The sequence below is a fragment of the Schistocerca americana genome, chromosome 5 (genome assembly GCF_021461395.2).
Source record: "Schistocerca americana isolate TAMUIC-IGC-003095 chromosome 5, iqSchAmer2.1, whole genome shotgun sequence".
In the NCBI taxonomy this organism is placed as follows: Eukaryota; Metazoa; Arthropoda; class Insecta; order Orthoptera; family Acrididae; genus Schistocerca; species Schistocerca americana.
The window spans coordinates 470,491,485-470,510,668 of NC_060123.1; the positions used below are offsets into that span (position 1 = coordinate 470,491,485).

The 19,184-nt window shown below is 40.6% G+C and overlaps 1 protein-coding gene across 1 annotated transcript in view; it reads left to right on the plus strand.

The window, feature by feature from the left end:
* The first annotated feature begins 15,105 nt into the window (after positions 1–15,105).
* Positions 15,106–19,184, plus strand: part of LOC124615994 (pickpocket protein 28-like) — a 262,701-nt gene continuing 258,622 nt past the window's right edge. Inside the window, exon 1 of the mRNA XM_047144203.1 lies at positions 15,106–15,222. Coding sequence (XP_047000159.1) covers positions 15,143–15,222 — 80 coding nt within the window. The 5' untranslated portion in view covers positions 15,106–15,142. The remainder of the gene's footprint in view (positions 15,223–19,184) is intronic.

Consider the following 19,184-nt stretch of genomic DNA (forward strand, 5'->3'; position numbering starts at 1 on the left):
ACTGATCGATAGCAGCGTATAACAGTTTATAGCTATCGTGATATTCTGCGCTTTTCAGGAGCGCGGCAAAGATATCTGGTTACAACATTCATTGGTATATGTTAAAAGTTCGCACATACTGACGCGAATACAGAAAAAAAAAACTTTTACACGTTAAAAATCGCAGTGATAAAGGCTGTAATGTCACAATGCCTCCCATGTGAGGCATGATGATTCCGGAAGGATCATCAGGACTCACATGTAGTTTCAAGACATTACTGTGTTTTATCATCTGTTTACTTTCGTTCTAACATAAAATTGGAATAAGTTTGTCATCTAGTTATTTTATTCTTCCAGTACAGTTATGAAAACAAATAGTCTTTCAGTGTCTTTTGTGCACTTTGGCACTTCTCTCAGTTCATTGTAAGGTGTCCTTGCACTGTTATCTTAATTGCTGTTACTGCGAAACAAAATATGACAAAAAACAATCTTAAGTCTAACACACACAAAGATAAATGAATAATACTCTATATAGGAAACAAAACATGTCAGTAGACAAACATACACAGATACATTGAAATAATTACTTAAACAGTCCTCTAAAATTGTCTGTGACCTGTTTGGTCTCGTAATGTTTTTTTTATCCGTTTCATTAGATTCTTTTAGAATGTCGTTGTTAATCAGGACGTTTCACTTGACACTACACTGTACACTTTTATTTGTCACACGCTCACTTAACCGGATTCTGCAACGTCTATTCTCGTTCGGTGAGCGGCGTCGTCCGAGAGGTCACGACCCTGGGTAGCGTCTTTTTTGTGTTCGCTCGTGTTGCCTCTCCAGTGCCTCGCATCAAGCGTCATGTCGTTTACATGCAAACAAACAGAAAGAAACCTGTGTTAGGTTCATGCTATAATGTAGACTTACAGGTAAAGGTTTTATAGGATTCTGGACAGGATTGATAACCTTCCCCTCCAGTTAACGTTTCAGTGCTCAGTAATGCCTTGTCTTTATTTAACTATCTATCGCAAAATATCCGACGTGACTGATTAAATGGAAATTGATTTGAAGCTAAGACTTCTCTTTTTACAGAATAAATAAAGTTCATAATTAAGTTTCACTGTGATAGCTTTTGCAATGTCTCTTGCGTAGTTGTGAGACGGAAAACATTCTAAGGTCAATGACACGCCTCCACAGCGCGCGCGTCGGTTGTGTTTCAAATGTTAATTGTTGAGTCCAATTGCAAGCAGCTCCGCGCTGTTGCCGGTTACTAGTCCAGTGCAACACGCGCTCGTGTATGCTCGTATGAAGTTTAACGTGTGTCACTCGCGCTCTGCTAAAATGAGAACACGCGGAAAACACACGTCTAGTGTCCTTTCTCCATCGTCGATCGGCGTATCAAAAACTTGGGTAGAAAATACCACCGTCTGTATCGAGGATTTCACACGACAGTCCCTGCGACCTGCCATGCTGCTTACACACAGGTAGGTGAAGCCAACGTTTTACATATAGTTTGCAAAATGCTTTGCTGTGATCGCTGTCACTACCTGCACTTGCGTGTACACATGTCACTGCACACGTATTTTGTACACTTTATCACTCGCATTTTTTTTAGAACGTCTTGGAGTGTCTGCAAATTCACATCTTCCATCTCACATTGTGATTTCAAAGTTCACAGTTCAAGTTACTCGCAGGTAAATACATTACAAGATTAAACAATGTCCATAAATTACATACATACATACATACATTTCTTAAGTTTGCTTACAGCCACAAAATTCTGTTAACCTTTTCAGTCACGCCACGCCACGCCGGATTAGCGTATTGAATACCACTACTTGTGCATCAAGGCACGATTATTTCGGTTATTCTCTCTCCCTTTTACAAAGGTAAAATTTTTTTTTTAAAACAAATCTTTTAAGCAGCTTGTTATTTCGTTTCTCTTCAAAATTTAGTGTCACTGTTTATGTAGAGCACAGATTGAACAAATTCTGTCTCTACTGGTCGAGCATACTCATGCATTTCTCTCCGGAAGATTCATGCTTCATAAAGTTACTGGCTGCAAGTACTACTCGCGGAATGTATTATAATCTCTCAACATCGCTACTCGCGATACGCGATTAGAACAAAACTTTCGCTAACGGATCTCTCCCACAAATTTCGTTTCCACTTCAACCGTCTAAAGAGCACTCAGATGAGCCTGTCAAATTCTAATCCTCACTTTTTTTTTAATGGGATAGGATGGGGAAGTGGAAGAGGAGAGGATCAAATATGAACATAAATACACTATATACATATACAAATTCTAGCACAACTACACTAGGATATTTTTGTGACCTTAGATGCATGACATGCGTCACGTGTGCCTTCAAGTGGTTATTCTTTAATCTAATATCAGATCTTAGTTTTATTATTATAATGTGAGTCATATCTGGTGACAGCTTTCTAGTTTCTCACGCTTCCTTCTGGGCGATTGTCGGGCTTGGCTGTGAAATAGCTAATTACTTTAGTGCATCTTACATGTTTAAAGAAGAAACGTTTACCATCAGGAATACTTCAGACTTGTCAGTACGACGTATAGGTTTCCATGTAGTGGCACTCTCGACTACATGACCTAACAGCTGTTGTAAAACAGAATAAAGGAAATGCTTTGATGCTTAGCTATTAAATCTTTATGAGGCTTACTGTTCGTAGATGATACTTTGAATCTGAGATTGAATCTCCTGAAAACTATCAAATACTACGTGATACTCTCTCTCTCTGTTATTGACTGCTTTTGACAGTTCAAACACTTGGCTACACAAATTGTTTAATTCTGAAGATCGCGCTAACAAAATGTATAGTTCATGGCGGTGTTACAATAACGCACAGTTTACACGCAATAGGCTGTACTCTGTACACTTAAAGACTAACAGTCCATCTTGAGGGCTGAAAAAGAAATTGCTTAACCTAATATTTCACATACATATATATATTCATTGGAGTTGGAAGGTGGCAATCTGCTACTTCCTTCCGTATCTCCTTTCACCAATAACGGCATTCCTCAATGCCAACAGCCAACTTGGACTGCTTACACCTATGACTAACTTAAAACTAACTGAGAATCTGTCCTCTCAAATGGAATGTGCTTTCCTTTTCGTACGCCATAATAAATCAAATCTTCAATTACCTCCATAGTTTTTCGCCAAAGTGTGAGTACTCGTATTGGTGTGTTTGAATACCGAAGTGTTTCGCAGGTTAAAGCTTAGGCTAATGTTCCTTTGCTTGTTACTTTGCCTCGTTATACTTCTTGAGACCCTAGTGGTGATACAATCCTTTAATTCTGCCAGATGCTGGATCCGCTATTAGATAACATCCTGTATGTGGTTTTCTAATTACTACAAATGGTCCGTCGTACAATAGCCTCCATTTCCGATTTCTTTTCAACAACTTCGATGGCTTAAAATGTGTCCGTAAAAGCACCTTTTCATTAATATCATATGTAAGAGCCTTAGATACTTTCTTGTCATAAGACTTCTTGCGTAGATTCGCCTGTACAGCTAAGGGTACCAATGCTTGCCTAAGTTTTGCATCTAAATCTAATTCTGGTTCTACAATTTTAGGTATGGGATCTAACCATTCATTTCTTTCCCGATGACTCGTCATTAATTCCGCAGGTGTAAATCCAGTTGAGAAGTGTGGAAGATTGTTGACAATCTGCTCGAATGAAGATACAAAGTCAATCCAACGGGTTTGTTGATTAGGTATGTAGGTTCTAATGAATCTATTGAACTCTTTGAAGATACGTTCGGTGGGATTAGATTGCGGTCTGAAACGAGATATAAGTATTTGTTTGATGCCATGTCTGGCAAGAAAATTGCGTCATTGTCTGCCAGTGAAATTCGATGCATTATCTGATAGAATGGCCTCCGGCTTGCCAAATCGAGGAAAATAGTCTTGTTCGATTCGACGGATGATCGGAAGTGCACTGGATGATTTCACTGCATAAAGTCTCACATGTTTTGTGAAAAGATCCATCAATGCGACTAGGTATTTCACCCCTCCCCTCCCTTGCGGCAGGGGGCCGGCGAGATCAAGGGCCAGAACTTGATTTGGTCTCTCAGTAATAATTGGATTCAGAGGAATTAGCTTCGAATGGTTGAAGGGTTTTGCCTTCTGGCAGATAAGACATGTACTTAACAACTTGTGGATTCGATGGTGCAAGTTTGGTACATAGCAATACGCAGAAATCTTTCGTTTGCATTTTTCAGGTCCATAATGACCCCAGGAAAGATGTGTGTACCAGATAAGGTGTTCAACGTATGCGTGTGGTATACACACACACCATCTACCAGAGAGGAGAGAAGTTCGATGGAATAAAACATCATTGTGTAGTTTACAAAATTTGGACAAGTGGTGATCGGGTTTTGTTAGAAGAAGTTGTTTGACCTTACGCCATTTGGGATCTGTTTCTTGGAGTATAGGCATCTGCTTGCAGAGCTGAAGGAAATACTTTCTATGTAGTGGGTCTTTCATTAGAAGAATTCGGTAGTTAGACATCTGCTCGATAAGTTCACTGGACTCGGGAAGTCCTTGCGGCATGCGTGACAAAGCATCCGCGATAATGTTGTTTTTACCCTTGATGTATACTATTTCGAAATCATACTCTTGCAAGAAGAGACTCCATCGTGTAAGACGAGGATGAAGAAGTTTACACGAGAGCAAGAAACTAAGAGCTTGGTGATCAGAAAAGACCTTAATTTTCCGACCATGGATATAGTAATTGAACCTTTTAAAGGACCATACAATGGCCAGAGCCTCCAACTCTGTCACCGAGTATGACCTCTCACATTCTGTGAGAACCCTACTTGCAAAGCTGATAACTCTTATCTCTTCTTTTCCATCAATTACTTCTATTTGAAACAAACAAGAACCAAGCCCCTGAAATGAAGCATCTGACGAAATACAGAATTCTTTATCCATGTCTGGATGGAACAAAATATTGCTGTTAAGAAGTGCTTGTTTAATGCGATCAAAATCTGCCTGACACTCTGGCGTCCAATGCTAGTGAGTATTTTTCTTTAGAAGATCATGCAATGCTTGACTGTTCATCGACTGGTCCGAAATAAACTTTCTGAAAAAGGAAGTCAATCCGAGGAAGCCTTTCAACTGGCGTTTAGAAGAGGGCACAGGAAAGTTTTTAATAGCTGCTAGTTTGTCTGGATCTGGGGTAATTCCCTGTGATGATACAAGATGTCCTAAAAATTTAATCTCGCTTTTACCAAATTTAGACTTATGTAGATTAGCTGGGACTCCATAGTCAACAAACCTCTGGAAAACTTTGCTTATTATGTCTAAATGTTCTTCCCAAGATTTCGTAGCAATCAGTAAGTCATCAACATACACTGTTACTCGATCCAACAGTTCAGGTCCTAATACATGATCAAGTGCAGCTATGAATACGCCTGAACTCACATTCAAACCAAATGGAACTACTTTGAATTGGTCTGATCTACCTGCAAATATAAACGCTGTATATTTTCGAGACTGTGATGTCATCTTGACCTGCCAGTAGCTCGATCTCAAGTCTACCGATGTGAGGAATTTTACTCCATGAAACCTTTGTAATTGTTCATCCATAGCCTCAGGTCGAGTTCTTACTGGAATAATTATTTTATTTATGTTTCTTGCATCCAAAACTATACGCACACTACCATCCTGCTTCAAAACTGGCAATAACGGACTACTGTAAGGTGAGTCTGACGGTTCAATGATCTCCCACTTAAGCATTTTACGTATTTCATTTTTCACAGCCTCGCGCCTTGCATACGGGACAGAGTACGTTGTCTTGCAAAAAGTAGAATGGGGAGCGACCTTCATGTCATATTCGTAGTCACGTATTACTCCAGGTTTCGAAGAAAAGACATGAAGATACCTCATAAGTAAGTGCAGTAAATCTTGCCTTTGTATGTAATCAAGTTCACTTGATTCGCTTACTTTATTCAAAATCTCTTCTCTAGTCGGAAGTCCGTCATCAGTATCAAAATCCGTCCAACTGTTACCCTGTCTTGTCATGTGTGCTTGGTTCAAAAACATTCGCTGTACCAGTCTGCGTGCCTTAACTTTGTGCTCAGTGTTGACTCTTTTGACCTTGCCGCGCAACAATTGCAGCGTTACCTCCTGTTCACCTACTCGGATTGTACAGATACCCTTTTCTATATCAATCACTGCCTTATTCTTCCTCAGGAACTCCATTCCTAATAAGCATGACACCGACAAATTCTTAACTACTAGAAATACACATATGAAAGAAGTAGAATTAATCCTTATCGGCACCTGAGCTTGCAAATTGACTCGCTGTGATAAAGATCCTACCGCTCCTGTTACTGAACAACCTTGTACTGGTAACGTTAAAATTTTCATCCCTGCAGAAACTTTCTTAAACATACATAGTGATAAAGCATTTACGTTTGCACCAGTATCAATAATAGCATCTATTGGTGTATTGGCTATGTAAATTTTAGTCATTGCTTGTACTTCGTCTTCCCATACGTCATTCAAGTCTGTCTCAATATTTTCCTGCAACAAATCGTCTCTCAAGTCAGTGTCGCGATCATAACGTATTACGTTAAGTCGTTCAAGGTCGAGTTTGCCCCCATTATGTCCCGCAGCATCCCCAAGGAGGCGAAAAGGTGCTGCCTTTAGTTTTCCGCTTTCTTGTGATGCGACTGATTTGATTCTTCTGTCACATCACTTGACCATTCTCGCTGGTTTTTTACCCATTGTGTGTGTTGATTTGTATCAAACCCTTGTTGGTACTGCACTTGGTTACCAGGCTGAAAAATCGGTACATTACTTGCCTACGTAAAATATACCGGTGGATTGTATTGTTTTCTTGGTTTATTGTTATTGTATCTAAAGTCCTGTTGTGGTGGCGTGTACTGTTGTTGTTGCATGAATCGTTGTTGCTGAGGCGTGTATTGCTGTTGTTGCTGATGTTGTGGCTGCCCATAGGGTTGTGGTGGAGGTGGCTGACCTCCGCAATTTTGATTGTTGCAACGTTTACCCTTGTATTTGTTCCCATTCTGGTAGAAGTTACTACCGTTATTGTTTGATTGGTATGGGGCATTCCCGTAATACTGTTGTTGCGTGTTGTATATTGGATTGTACCGTTGGTTGCCGTAATGCTTGTTTTTGTGTTTACCATTACGGTAACCATTGTTTCGGCCTCTATTGCGGTTATTGTACTGTTTGTTTCCGTATTGTGTTTCGTGTGAACCATTTCCATTACTACCGTTTCCATTCGAATACGTGCCTGCGTTGTTGTTCTTACGGTTAGCATTCGCACTCGCGCCTTCGTGTATAAGATCGAGCGAATCAAGGACGGATAAAAATGCGTCCTGATCTTCCTCTGACACGTTCACTAATTTTTCGCGTATGGAAATGGGTAGTTTTGACTTAAGGATCATAATAACATCTTTTGTTGTTATGGGAGTGTCCCAATATTGTATCTTTCTCAAGTACTTTTCAAAGTACCGGCGAAGTCCGCCACTGTTCGAATGGAAAGGTTCGGCGTTGTAGACCTCTTTGCGTAGGCGTTGCTGAACACCTGCGCTCCAAAATTTGCTTAAAAAGTTCTTCTCAAACTCGCTAAATGTTTTGCACTTATCAACCATCTCGGTTCCCCATATAGCACTTTCTCCTTGTATATATCCGGTAATGAATTGTATTCTCTGTTTGTCATTCCAGGCAGCTGGAAAGACTCCTGAAAAGTTCTTTAGGAAAACGACTGGATGAATATTTCGCTTTTCCGGTTGGAATGGTTGAAAAACTCTGTGTTTCAATACACTCTCCTCTTTCATGAGGGTTGTGAGTGTCAATTGTTCAGTGTTGTTGTTGTGTGGATCGTTAAATTCATTTTTCGGTCGCGGAATGTACTGTGGTGTGTTGTGTTGTCTGGTATTGATGTTCATCTGGCTCAGAAGGTAGTGAGTGTTTCCCGTCACTCTGGTTATCATACTGTAGTGTTTGAATTTGCTGTTTCAGGTCGGATATCTCATCTGTTACTTGCTTCCGCCATTCCGGCAAATCCCGGGTAAACACTCGTCTAATTTGGCCTAGTTCAGTACAAACAGTGTCTTCTGAACTGCCGGGTGCAGATAATATGTCTAAGGTTGCGGATTTAACAACATCTTTCAAGTCACGTGTAACCTTCTCCTCAACAATCTTCTCTTGTACATCAATCCATTCTTTGTAATGTTCGGTAAGTGCTTTAGTGTGCGAAGCAAAACTACTGTTAACTCTTTCCTCAATAGTTCGGTCCGAAATGTCATTCGCCATTGCACTTACTTTTGATTCTACAGTGGCTACCGCTGTCGCTAACTCGTCTACCTGTCGTGCAACTGTTTTATACGCAAGTTTTACCGAATCGGTTTCTTTGCGACACGCTTCGATTTGAGTTGTGAGATTCTGATCAATGTTATCAATTTTGTTATTCAGAGTGCTTATCTGTGTTGTCAAAGTGGTTTCTTGCGCCGTGACGTCACCCTTAACCGAATCTATCTGTGCTGTGTGAGAGCCTACTTGCGTAGTGAGGGTACCTACTTTCGCTGTGAGAGAGCCTACTTTCGCATCAATGGTGGTATTTACGTCATTCCTAACTGAGTCAATCTGTGTTGTCATATCCGTTTTCAACTCTGATAAAAACTTGTCTCTGTCTTTCTCACGTTGTTCCCTCTCCTGTCTGTCTAGTATCAATTCCTGTAACATTTTGACAATGTCAATTGATACCGTTATCGGGGAGGTGTTTCCTGCTGAGTGTCGTCCACGTTAGCTACCTCTTGTCTGTCGTCTGTCCTGGCCGTCGTTCCGCGTGAGCGGAGTCGGTAATGTTTGTTAACAGTGCCGTCGCTTTCGTCTGCAGAGTTCGCGCTCGATTGTCCGTCCGCCATAATGAAATTCAACTACTGCCAACTTAAAATGGGTACTGCCAACTGAAATTCTGACTGTCAATTATTCTTGCCGCGCAAGTTAAAGTCGCGGCGCGTTCGTCAAATGTCTAATGTTACGTGGGTAATAACTGACACACATCTGTAGCAAAAAGGCAAGATGGAGTCAACGCCGTTGAAACAATTGATTGCCAACGCTGTTACACAGAAAAGACTGAAATGGCATCCATCTTGAACTTACATGAGAATACTAACTACAGTATAAAACAAATAGTCAAGCAAAAGGATACAGAAAATGTTCAAATATTTACGTAGAAAAAAAAATGATTTTTTTTTACGTTAAGCTACAGAAAGGATAGAGTGAGGTCGAATTTGAAGGTCAAATGAGCTACTCTTTAGACAGAACTATGGCAAATGAAAATTTGCTACTCACTCGGCGTTGCCTTCAAAACTGCAAATCTGCGTCTTATTAAATCCCAAGATTTTTGTGTAAATACCGCGTCCTTCAATATTGCGTATATTTATTGCTCATCCGTAATTTTATGCAGCATTGGGTTCCAAAGAGCGATACATGAAATAAGACAATCATATATTAGTACCATGACACTTTCAATATTTTTAGTCAAGTCCCTGTTCGGGCGCCAGATCTGGTATGATTTTTTTTTTCTAGTAATTTAATTGAAAGCTTTGTTGCTTTGGTAAAAATAAAATTGTTCTTTTTGTCGTGACAGAATAAATTACTATTAATCACACCAGATTTGTCGGAGAACAGCAGCAACATGTGTAATTGATCCAGCTTTAAGAAATTCTATTACCTTTTAGCGGAAAAATTCGTGCGGTACTCTCCGACGTTAGAAAAGTCGTGGTGTTCCGTTCGGAGCAGGAGGTGGCTGTCTTTTCTCATTCGCGATGTCGAAAATTACTAAAAATGAACAGAAATTTTTTTCCGGAGGAAGATCGCGCGGAGAAAACAGACAGAAGTTACATGAAAGAAACCTAAGGGACCAACTAATTGGATTTGTACGAACATATAAACGGAACTGAAAGAACTTGGAATAAATACTATTACGATGTCGTCACGACAGCCTCCTGTTCCGACAGAACACACGCTGGATCATAAGCTGCATAAATCTTTCAAACAGAAAAGATTATCACAAGTATAATTAATGAAAATAAGGTTGAGAGATTTTCTTTGAAATTAAATAAACTTCAAGGCTTCAAGTATTACATTATGAAACGGAAACTTACATTAACATGGCCACCCATTGTGGCGGTGGAGCGAATTTTCATGATACACATTCTCGCTTGTTTGTGGCTACATATATTTTTAATCACTTAAACTCTTAAATTTACAATAAAATGATTATGTCAGTATGGAGCACAATACTTTTGCGTCCGACTCGCAACACATTCACAGAACAGCTAGACAGCGGTGCGGCTCCCTGCAGAAGTAAAAATTGCCAATTGTTATTTTGAAACATAGGTGCATCGTTTTTTTTTTTTTTTTTTTTTTTTTTTACTGATCGATAGCAGCGTATAACAGTTTATAGCTATCGTGATATTCTGCGCTTTTCAGGAGCGCGGCAAAGATATCTGGTTACAACATTCATTGGTATATGTTAAAAGTTCGCACATACTGACGCGAATACAGAAAAAAAAGCTTTTACACGTTAAAAATCGCAGTGATAAAGGCTGTAATGTCACAGATGCCAGGCATCATGAAATGTCATTTTGAATTACTTTCAGTCTCAACTGTTACGGTACTCTAATACGTCCACAATCAAGGGGAGCCCATGCGATTGTTTGTGTGGGGGGAGGGAGGGCCTAGACGTGGGGGTATGAAGTATTAGACGAATGACGACTTATAAGTAGCCGTAAAAAAGTTCCAGTTCCGACCTAGTTAAAAACCTGTATGATACCGACTTTTACATCATTTTCTTGAAAGATAACGCCTGACTACATAATATTTTTCTTTGCCCTGAGTGCTAGGGGGGAGGGGTTCGGCCCCCACTCCTGACCCGCGTATGGGCGCCCATGGTTCACAATGAACAAGAATTATTTACTAATGCTAATACGAGAAAGAATAGAAATAGAAAATAGAGCAATGAGACTGGCAGTTCCAGTCCCCATGCAACTAGGAGTAATGTGGCGATTTTTTTTCCACAGGCAGGTCATTAGGACGTTTGAAATTTAGTGTGTTAATATTCACAAACACTATTAGCAAACAGTTTTTAAAAGTATTTGTCCAAAATGACTTATCTCATAGGCAGGGGTTGTTCCTGTAACACTAAATATATGAAACCATAATTTCTTTCTTCATTTTAAAGTTTAAAAGTCTAAATCGCTTGAACTTAGCGTACTTTGGCTGTATTACACAGAAGCTATATTAGAATAATGCAAACAACAGAATGGCAAACATCCGGAAATGCGTCATGGGCGAAATACAATGTGAGCGCCTCTCACTCTCCCCAACGAATTTTTTCTGCAGGCCTGTTTGAAGCCGACCGCGGGCGGAATCCGGACCGGGGGGCGTCGATTGTCTACCTCTGTACTTGAGTGTCAGGAAATATGATGTCCATGACTAAACATACTGCTGTACAGGTACGTTGCTCCACTGAAATTATAATTCACTCTTGATTAGATTTGTACTGTTTTTGTTCTTAATTGATGCTTAGTTTGGGTCTGGGTGCACCAGATTCCTTCACTTACACCTAAAGCACAAGTTCCAAATTTTTTATTAATAAATTGCTGACTGAATTCATATTATGATGTTTTCAGACTCGCGGTATGCTACGTTTATTCACAAGAAAATAAAACACACAAGAAGTCAGGCACAATACACTCACAAAAGCCGGCTTAAGTGGCCGAGCGGTTCTAGGCGCTTCAGTCTGGAACCGCGCGACCGCTACGGTCGCAGGTTCGAATCCAGCCTCGGGCATGGATGTGTGTGATGTCCTTAGGTTAGTTAGGATTAAGTAGTTCTAAGTTCTAGGGGACTGATGACCTCAGATGTTAAGTTCCATAGTGCTCAGAGCCATTTGAACCATTTTGAACACTCACAAAAACATATTCGCTAATAACGCTCTTTATCCCGCAAACGCCGTCAGCAAGCACGAATATTTGTAGAAACTAAAAGTAACAGGACATGTTTCGCGCGCTTATTTGTTCTAATCATGCGTGAAACCCTCGTTACGTGGCGCCACTTATGTTAGTGCATTGTAGTGCACTCCACCGATACATTTACAAACTTAGCATGCCTTTCCTGTAGCGGATAGAAGAGCCAATGTTAGAAATAAAAAAAAAATCTAATGTAGTATTGTCAAAATATCAATATTAAACGTCGATTAATGACACATCACTGCATAAGCATCATTCCATGTCAACTCATTAGGCTTCAAAGCCCGACCCTCACGGGTTTCGATGAAATTTTCTCTGAAAATTCGCCCTTGTACCCAATGAACACTGGTGAATTTTGTCAGTCGAACAATACTGGATCCGAGCTATAGTCACTTGTCTGACTCCATGCGCGACTTTGCGCAGAGCGAGCGTGAATTTGTAGCGAATTTGAGCTGTTATATCTCGGGCAATATTTTGTTGGAAGAAATGAAATTTGACCATCTTGTACAATTGTATGCGTTCTCTTATAAATAATAATGAAAAGAATTTTACGAGCTATATTCAACCAGAAAATTTTAGACGAAACCTTGAGATGTTTGCTGTCTGCTTACAAGTCCGTTTGCTAAGTACCGCGTCTCCGATTCTCAAATCTGTAAGAGTATCTCGCATAGGGGCCAAGCGAAAAAAAATTTCAATTTTGATTTTCAACTTTTCAACATTGCAACATTATTGAGATATCAACGGAACAATGCTTTTATTAGCAGACAGGTATCACTATAAGGTTTTGGAACTTAAATTAAGAAATAAAATTACAGACTTTGGAACATGGATGGAGAACACCACTGCACAGCTATCGGATGTGACCCTTATGGGAATAGGGTTGCCGGTTCTTGTAGCGGTAGTGCCAACGTCACCATACGCCATTGCAATTTAATGAGGTATTACATGTCACTTTTAAAAATACAAACCACGAACCACATGTAATGAAACATGGACAACAGGTTGCTGTAATGTAGTCTGTTGCCATCGTCCTTTCCCTCAATTCCATCAATTTCGGGTATTGTTAGCACACACTAGAAAATCGAACGTGATCTTCTGATTGTTTGAAAATATGCCCTTTCCAACTGCGATTAGTTTGAAGTCAGTTATGGGTAACAAATTTTGTAAAAGCAATTGAATGTGATATATTTTTGTAATTTTTACGAAAGAGGCAGAGTCTGAACAGATTTCGTAGAAATTAAGAAAGCAGTACGTTAATGACATTTTGTATTGAAAACCCACCTGTTGCTAAGTTGTGGTTTACCAAGTTTCATGTTTATCATGTCTTTAATCAACCAACCACTATTGAGGGGAGTGGGGCTTATAACACTTTGCTTCGAATGAGAGTTGTTTATGAAGCTTTAATAGAAAACGGCATTTGTAAAAGAAGTGACAAATATGGTCTACTTTCACCTTTTCACAAAAATCGTCATTTTTATTGAAAAATAGTAGGTGACTGAATTTTGTATTCCACATCCTTTTGCTACCGAGTTATTTCACTTTTGCATGTTCAGCAAGCGGTTACTTTAAGAGATATAAGAACTCGTAATTTACATATTTTTCGTTCTGCGATTTTCGCGCCCAACTTTGAATCAAATTATCTAGCATTGTTAGCCCGGGATGGATGATCAAATACATTTTAACGGCTAAAATCATGGTCTTTCTAATGAGTCCCGTTTGCAAAGTTTTATAGAACACAGCTTTTTTTTTTTTTTTGCAAAATCAGTTCGACAGTACCCGCAAATATGCAAGTATGATCATTTTACAAAAATCCAAGTTTTGCACACCATTTATTCAATATTGGAAATGTATTCAGTATTCATTATTCAGCATTGGGAATGAAACTTTGTATCTGTTTACTTTGTTTTGTTAGGTTACTACATGCCATCTTTTTCACGCCCATATGCATTTAATTTTTGGATGAATTCGTCCAAAATTTTGTGGTTGAAAATGGCTTGTAAATTTCTTTTCATTATTATTATTAAGATATTGCATAAAGTAGTACAAGATAGCCCAATTTCAAAAAAATATTGCCTCAGATATAACAACTAAAATTCGCCAGGAATTCACGCTAGCTCCGCGCGAAGTCGCGTATGGAGTCAAAGTGACTGTATCTCGGCCAGTATTGTTTCATTGGGGACATGGGCGGACGTTCACATAAAATTCCGTCGAAATCCGTGATGGTCGAGCAGTAAAATATTCTGAAATCAGACGATTTGACGTGGAATGACCGATAATATATACAGAGACAAGGATTCGATAGTGCAGTTCAGGCAATCCGTTGTTTCCCTCTCGTTGTAAGCAACAAAACGTGAAAATTGATGGTAGGCTGAACGAATCGTTGTTTCGGGAGGCCCGTAAATGCTGCACTCGGCAGAAGCCACGGCCCCAAACCTCTGCTATACGTAGAGCCAACCAGCATTTCAAGATGCAGGCTATGACTACATCTACAAGTTAGCTAGCTACTACACACTCGACAAAAATCACTCGATGTCCACTGTTCCAAAATAGTTATTTGTTGTTATTAAATTCATCTGTGGACTGTTCAAAATGCATCCTGATAATTTAAATTCTGTAATTCATTATTAAGAAACATTTTTTAATATGTATTTTTGAGGCGGCTTCACTTCAGGACTTTTGACTATGAGCTGTACCTGCTCCAGACAAATCATTTTTATCAATCGTTTCTTGCAGAGAGATTAATAATGCCGGAAAATATCCTCCTGCTCTCTACATATCCTAGTTTTTGCAGAATACTGAAGTAACTAGACAAGAAGAATGAGCTCTTATATGATGATTCAAAAGATGGAATAGTCACCGTCATTCCTCATTCTAGTTTATATTAAACAATATATTACTAATAATAATAACTTATAATTACTACAGCCGTACTGCGGGAGACGTCATTTTTTAATCGCGCATCCGGGGCCACCATTTACGACACGCAGCTGACAACGGCCTCTTGAGGGAGCTGTGTGGCCGTGTGGGGTTAGCCGCCCACGCACAGTAGCAACGCCAATGCCATCTGGCGGCTGGCGTAGTACTGCCGCCGGCAGAGGCGGTGGAGAAGCAGAAGGCTTCGGATGGACGCTCGCAGTAATGGCCTGGGCCCGATGGAGCCTGTCTACGCCGCCGTCGATAGGGACCCAACCGCCGCAGATCGGTGAGTCAGAAAACATTTTCCGCACTACACAGTGCTTTCAAACTGTAAAAAAGCAATTGCTCCAGTAAGCTAAATTCATATGACGAGTAGATATCTTATAAATTTACAAACAAAAGTTATATTTAGGTAAATTGATGTAGGAGTCAGGCTTGTTATTCTACAACGGGAAACACGGATAGATTTCGCATATGCACATTACAGTGCCTTAGATGTGAGTGGAATAAACTGAATATAACGATTTTGTTAACTAAGCGCAGTTACCTTCCACTACTTGCGAATCCCCATGCTTTATTTTATTGTTTATGCAGTGTTTCAACGTTAAACTGTTGAGTTACGTGCTTCACCAGAATCCCTATTTTTCAGCCAAACCTGTTAATATGTTCCTTAAATATCGCTATTATATATCACGTGTGCTAGATAAAAATACCGATCACGTTCTGTAATAATAGTTCTAATTGGTTAGTAACAGCAACTTATCGCAATAATCGCGTTTTATGACCGATTTTAGAAGATAATCTGTTGTCGTCGGACGGAAAGGTACTTCTCATGGGCTGTTGCTTACCCTGTCACAAGGGATATGTTTGAAATGAATTAAATGCACTAAAATGAAAAGAGCTTACCCTATCACATGCGGTATGTATGAAATGAATTAAATGCACTGAAATGAAAAGAATGAATCAGTGGGGGATGAAATGAATGAAGATGCAATGACATGAAATGGTGCCGATGTAAACCATTCAGATGTGCTGAATTTGTGGTGCAATGAATACATTGTGACACTCTTTCACATACAGCGAGACTCGCGTAAAGTATAACACCTTTTCACTTTGTGAACGGTTCATGGTATCAAAAAGAGATCTTTCGCAAATATCACAGGGGGACACACAATTTTGTTGCTTGTTTAATCCACTAAACTCTCGTATGGGCTGATATACTGATGGGCGTACTTTTTTTTAAGCCGAAAGATGTAGTTTTGAAGGCCATTCAAAAACTCTTGTACAGACAAGTACATTTAACATTGATGTTAAAAATTTTAGCTAAAATATTCTAGAAATACGTTAAAACTGAAAGTCAGAGTGTCCGGAATTCGCTGTTGTGTATCCACCGCCAAGTGGGATTATCGTGTCAGCCTCAGTCGCTGTATCAAGCCTTTGGACTTTTTCTTGTTTCCACAGACATTTAAACATGAGTACATACACAAAGCGGTTCGTGCACGACAGCGCACAGCACCAGTATGTTGCAAAACGCCGCGTGCGAAAATACGGAGGAATCAAGTGTTTTGCATAGCCCCTGGCTTAGCGATCAGAACAACGGGCACATAGTACCTATCCTACAGTATAGAGTCAAAATTTAAACATTAACTTTCCTCAAGCCCAGCGAAATTGAGTAAATCCGTTGGTTCTTTTGCATGAGGTGGATATACCTTAGGCGGCTTCTAAAAGCACCATTGGTTCACGGGAGGTTCCTGAGAAAATCCCGAAAAACCATGATTTCTGTGTACCAAAAATACCAGTTATGTGGACAGCCACTTCTATAATTGCTATTCACGGCAGATTGTCAAAATTCTTTCCGTGTGTTCTTAAGATGGCCAACGGCCTTGCCGCAGAGGTAACACCGGTTCCCGTCAGATCACCGAAGTTAAGCGCTGTCGCGCTGGGCTAGCACTTGGATTGGTGACCATCCGGTCTGCCGAGCGCTGTTGACAAGCGGGGTGCACTCAGCCCTTGTGAAGCAAACCGAGGAGCTACTTGATTGAGAAGTAGCGGCTCCGGTCTCGGAAACTGACATACGGCCGGAAGAGCGGTTTGTTGACCACATGCCTCTCCATATGAACATCCGCTGACGCCTCTGGACTGAGGATAACACGGCGGCCTGTTGGTACCGTTGGGCCTTCATGGGCTGTTCGGGGGGGGAGTTTAGTTTTAGTTTTTTATGTTCTTAAGATGGTATTCTCCGGGAACCTTAAAACTGTTTTCAGTATCTCTGTTCGTTACCGAGATCCGGCGGTTCAAAGTCACTATACTTAAACACATAAAATACACTGGTGTCCAAAATTAAAGCAAGAAAAGGAAATTTTGAAAGGTTGTGTTTATTTTGCACAAAACAGTATAAACAGATGACAGTAAAGTAGAAACAATGTAAAGAATACACAACGTAAATATTTGCAATATGCATAACGGGAGACAAAAATATACTTCGTTTTCTCCAACTGAACGGATTTGCACACGTATTCCGACAACTGGTTAATGTGCTCAATATGGGGTGTGACCACCTCCGGCAGCAATACAGGCCTGACAACGACGGGGCATGCTGTGAATATCATCAATCTCATGGTGAGGCAATTACGCCTATTCTTCCTGGAGAGGTGCTCGCAAGTCTTGGAGAGTGGCAGGTGGATGCTGAAGTGATGCAGTCCGCCTTCTAGTGTAGACCAGACATTCTCTATGGGATTCAAATCGAGAAAGCGAGCAGGCCACGCCATACGTGCTGTATCTCCCGTTTCCAAGAAAACATCAATCGCTCTTGCTCTATGTCGTCGATCATTATCGTCGATCAATACGAAGTCTTGTCCTCATCACCTAGCAACAGCCGCACATGTGTTCCCAAGATCTCGTCACTATACCTGACAGCAGTTAAACCTTGCCGATTCACCCATACAGTTTCATGAAGAGGTGTTCATGTGGTCAACATAATACCCGACCACAACATTCGGAATCCTCCTCGATATAGGTCTCTTTCCATAATGTTTGGGTCCCGAAATCATGTTCCACGTTTCTTCCTGATGCGAATGCGCCGACAACCACTTTCCAGATCAAATAGGGACTCATCTGTGAAAAGAACATTTGCTCACTGTTCAACTGACCAGGTGGCATGTTAACGACTCCCCTTTAGACGTTCCATTTTGTGAAGACGCGTCAAAGGTACACATACAGCAAGTCTCCAACAACAAAGGCTACTCTGCCGAAGCTTTCTGGACAACGTTTATCTCGATACGACAAGTCCAGTGGATGCTGCGAGGTCAGATGCCAGTTGCCGTGCAGTGATAAGACGATACCATCGTGCTCTTACATCCAAATAACGATCCTCTCTTTCTGATATCACACGTCAAACGTGGTCGGCCTTGCCCTGGTCTTTGGGGTACTGTTTCGGTCTATATAAATTGTTGCCACAACCGAGAAACAACAGAACGATTCACATTAAACCATCGGCCCTCATCAGTTTGCGACTGTCCTGCTTCCATTCTTCTTATGGTCCTCCACTGCAGAGAGTCTGGTAGACGTCTTCTTCGTGCCATGCTGCACCGTCGGTGATTGTGTACACAGCGAGTGTGGATGTTCTGATAGGTGCTGGGTTGAGTAGTTTGGGGAAGGAGACCAGACAGCGAGGTCATCGGTTTCAACGGATTAGGGAAGAACGGGGAAGGAAATCGGCCGTGCCCTTTAAAAGGAACCATCCCGGCATTTGCCTGGAGCGATTTAGGGAAATCACTTGATAGGTGCCCCGACGTCAGGTTGACATGGTTGTCCGTTGACTGGAATGCCACTTTCCGTGCAGAAGACGATTGTACGGACATTTGTTGACAATTCGTATGATTACACAGTGAATTAGACACAACACGGGGAAATAGCGGTTCGTTGCTGTTACTTTGGACGCCGGTGCAAGTATGTAGTCTCCAGTCTGATGCGTAAATGTAGTTTTAACTGACGCAGTGAACTCATGGAAAGAGTTCTAGGATAATCGCAAAGGTTCTGAGATTTTCAAACTATATTTTTAGTTAGCCTTTTTTTACCAATAAAACTATGTGCCATGCTGCCTCTGTATAATGGGCACTTCACGTCTATACAAATATGCCCGAAGTGGTACTGTAGTGACAAAAGTGGGCTAGAACAGGTCAACATGCGTGGAAAGAACTCAAAATGACTACCAAAAATTATTTGAAACTAGGAAGACGGCAGATTCGG